At 32.0% G+C, this 3730-nt stretch overlaps 1 protein-coding gene across 3 annotated transcripts; it reads left to right on the forward strand.

The window, feature by feature from the left end:
• The first annotated feature begins 610 nt into the window (after nucleotides 1-610).
• Nucleotides 611-3475, forward strand: LOC132610114 (FCS-Like Zinc finger 8). 3 transcript variants are annotated; one of them, XM_060324382.1, is made up of 4 exons: nucleotides 611-1418; nucleotides 1506-1938; nucleotides 2047-2317; nucleotides 3000-3475. In XM_060324382.1, the coding sequence occupies exons 2-4, from the start codon at nucleotides 1536-1538 to the stop codon at nucleotides 3103-3105; spliced, it is 780 nt and encodes a 259-aa protein (XP_060180365.1). In that variant the 5' UTR covers nucleotides 611-1418; nucleotides 1506-1535; the 3' UTR covers nucleotides 3106-3475. The 3 variants fall into 3 exon arrangements, 2 of the variants coding, with proteins under 2 accessions (XP_060180365.1, XP_060180364.1); XR_009571022.1 differs by having other exon boundaries at nucleotides 612-1418; nucleotides 1506-2317; nucleotides 3000-3175; nucleotides 3280-3475; XM_060324381.1 differs by having other exon boundaries at nucleotides 613-1418; nucleotides 1506-2317.
• The last annotated feature ends 255 nt before the right edge of the window (nucleotides 3476-3730 follow it).

Below are 3730 nucleotides of genomic sequence, written 5' to 3' on the forward strand. Positions count from 1 at the left end.
ACAACAACAACAACAACAACATATCCTCACAAATGGAATTTGGGGATGATAGAATGTACGCTTACCTTACTACTACCTTGAAAGGTAGATAAGCTATTTACTATAGAACTTCATCCAATATTAAGGATATAATTAAAAATAATTATCAATTTTAATCTTAAATTTCTAAAGTAATAATATTTTTATGAAACTTTTTTTTTTTAGCTAAAACAACTGTTAATTTGGAACAGAGGGATTTTGTGAGTTGAATTCCTAACAATTTCATTTTAGTGATATGCTCCTATTAAAAATGACATGAAATGTCGAAAATCAGCACATAGTTTTCGGTACGCTCTCTCTCTATAGAGGTAATTTGTCCGTAAATTTCGTGATTATTCTCGATTTTTTAAACACACTTAAAGTACTAGTAGTACTATATTCTCACAACATAAGAGGAAAAGTGAGCAAGGCTGGTAAAAATTGTACAAATTAATCAGATTGTACAAACTAATCAATAATCTCACAATGTACAATTGTATGTCCCACGACCCACGCCCTTAAAAATTGTCATTACACTGACAACTATTCACTGCTCATGCGCTCATATATATCTTCAAAAAATAGACTCAATGGCCAACATAGATATATTATTACTGATTTCTAGAGGTATATTAGTGAAGAGCAGTTTTAGCAGACTTGCAGTGACTGAGTTTTCAATTCAAAAAAACAAAAAACAAACCTACCATGAATAATAAACTGCCGCATTTTCATCTAACCCACTGATTTTCATGCACACACGTTGATACACCTTTCTATTTTCTTTATTTTTTTTTCTCTCTCTATATTATTCTGTAATTTAACTCCATGGGTTGTTTCAAGAAACTGAAACAGGAGTAAAGTGTGGAAAAAAGAGAGAAAAAAGGGCTAAAAGTGTAGTGGGTTGAGAAAAAGGACAAAAACCCACTACGGGGTAGAGTTAAAAAAGTAGGAATAGGTGCACTAGAAGTGTGAATTAGACTTTATTTTTTTGTTTTTATTTTTATGGGGTACATTTTAATATTTTTTCTTTAACTTTTGATTTGTGTGGGTCTTTGTCTGCATGTAAGGCTTTGTGTCTTTATGATGCAAAGAAATCATTTTTGCTGAAATAAATAGAGTGTTGTAAGGATTCACAAGAAACAGAAAAGAGGGGAAATAAAGCAAAGGGGAGAGAAAGAAAAAAGATGACCAAAGACTTATAAGACCTTTTGTGTGACATTTTTTGTTGCTTTTGTAAATGTTTGGTTTTGATGATGACTATTGAAGTCTCATGTCGGTTCTTAGATATGAAGGATTAATTCTTTCTGAAAAAAAGTTGCTTTTTTCTTCCTTTGTGTGGTTAAAAATTGAATCTTGAGCTTTAGAGTTTGTGTTAATGGTGGATACAAGCTGAAATTAAGGTATGTTATCTTTGTTGAACTTAAAGTTTGAGTCTTTTTTATGATCTTGAAGTGGAAAGTTTGAAACTTTGCTTTGATTTTGTGCAGAAGGAAGATTTTTATGCTGAGCAAGTTATAATGGCAGATTATAATTCTTTACCATCTCAAACAGACAACACTAGAAAAACATGTTCCTCTTTTTTTGGTTCACCAAGGTTGTTCACTAGTAAGGGGTTTCCTGATACTGAGTCTATTATGAGTCCAACTTCAATTCTTGATACTAAACCTTTTTCTGCTTTTAGAAACCCCTTTTGGTCTGATTTAAACTCAAACACTCCAAAATCCCCTAAACCTGAAAGTAGAGTTCATTGCTCAAAAGGGGTTTGTCTTGGCCTTGTTGATGCTTTGATTGATGAAAAAAGTGATTCAAAAGAATTGAATCCAGTGAGCAGAATGGTTGTTTTAGGCTCACAATTGAAAATTCAGATCCCTACATTGCCTCCTCCTTTTAATTCCCCCACTGATTCACCACCTTCACCAGGTGATTTTGGTATCAAGACTAGAAATTCTCAATTAGGTTCTTTATCTCCTGTGAAGAAATCTCCATTTGGTTCTTCCAATTCTAACATGGAAATCCCAAATTCACCAGGGGCTTTTAGTAGTCTATCTGCTGCTGAGATGGAGCTTTCAGAGGAGTATACTTGTGTGATTTCATATGGTCCAAATCCAAGAACTACTCACATATTTGATGATTGCATTGTTGAGAGCTGTTGTGGTGTTGTTAAGTACTCTGAATCAAGAAAAGAAAATGAGTTTATTAATCCCAGTCCTCCAATGAGCTATCCATCTGAGAATTTTCTCAGCTTCTGTCACACTTGCAAGAAAAATCTTGGAATAGGGAAAGACATTTACATGTACAGGTAACCAAAATTTTCTGCTTTAAATTTCAATCTTGCCTAGTAGCTAATAGTTGTGCTCATAATATGATCTGTTTATAAGTTAATCTAGTCATGAAGGTGACAATTCTCCTTTTTCATGAATTACCCTTTTAGTTGTTTGATACTATACTTGTAATTTGGACATACCCTTTGGCAAATTTCTAGTACCATTCAGAGTTTCCTCAAAGGTTCTGTTTTTCTATAAAATACCCTTTAAAAAATGTCATTAGCATTTTGAGACTAAGTCTAATAGTTGCTTAGATGTTAAAGTTTCATGACTTATTCAAAGTGATGATTTCATATGATCTGTTTGTAAGTTTATTAATCTGGTCATGAGAGTGAGATTTTTGCTTTTTTTTTTTTTGTTCTTCATGATTTAATTGTTGTTTGACACTTTTTATCACAGTCTACTCTAGTACTCTTTTCAAGTTTCCAGTAGCATTTGAGAATTTCTGGAGGGTTCTGTATTCTGTATAAGATTCTTTAAAATGACAGTAACATTTTAAGAGACTAAATCTTCAAGTTATCTTTGATGTTAAACACTTAAACCTTCATATTTTATCCTACAGAGTTACATTTTAGAACTTTAAACATTACTCACATTTATACATTCATCCTCTTGAAATTTTTTTCCTTTTGTAATTCTGTACTGTGTTCTTTTTAGAGGTGAGAAGGCATTTTGCAGCAGTGATTGCAGATACAAAGAAATGATGTTGGAGGAGGGAATGGATAAATCAGAGATTGATGATGTATTTGGTATTATTTCTTGATAATAACTGAGTCACTGAATTGCTGATGGCAAGTTTTGTCCTAGTAGCAACTTGCAAAAATCAAGTGAAGGTATTAAGACTATTGCAGATTCAAAAATTATTTTTTGTAAATTGGATAATTGAATCTGTTTGTTTAGATGCATCTGTCACCTTTTCTTTTTTTTTTTGGTTCAGGGGTAAGAAAATGTCTTTGTTGAGGAACAGGAAGGCTAATGAGATAATATTTTAAGTGATTGATGAAATTTTTATTTTGAAGAAAAAAACGTAGTAGGTGTTTATGGTGTCTGACACTACTTTGGATGCTTTTTGAAATTTATGATATAAATGATGTTGATTGATGTTAAAGTAAAGCTGATGGCATTATCTTTAATTATGGTATTATAATATACACTAATCAATCTCTTAATAATGCACACATCATCATAATCAATGGCCTCAATTGAGTAGATTCCTTTTTCGTATTTGGGATGTCCCCTTCTTCCTTTTTTTATTGGCCAAGTTTAGCTATTTTGACTAGACTTTCAGATTAATTTATTCAGCTAGAGACTATCATGGTATGGTATTATAACAACAAATTATTCTACTTAAGTACCTTTACTGTTGTTTAGTGTGTGTGACAACCTAG

This window comes from Lycium barbarum, chromosome 9 (genome assembly GCF_019175385.1).
Source record: "Lycium barbarum isolate Lr01 chromosome 9, ASM1917538v2, whole genome shotgun sequence".
In the NCBI taxonomy this organism is placed as follows: Eukaryota; Viridiplantae; Streptophyta; class Magnoliopsida; order Solanales; family Solanaceae; genus Lycium; species Lycium barbarum.

Bases quoted from the DNA above. Each gene is read 5' to 3' on its own strand.
- LOC132610114 (XM_060324381.1), top strand. From the start codon at position 1,536: ATGGCAGATTATAATTCTTTACCATCTCAAACAGACAACACTAGAAAA. The intron at 2,318-2,999 runs GTAACCAAAATT...TGTTCTTTTTAG, and splicing joins AAAGACATTTACATGTACAG to AGGTGAGAAGGCATTTTGCA.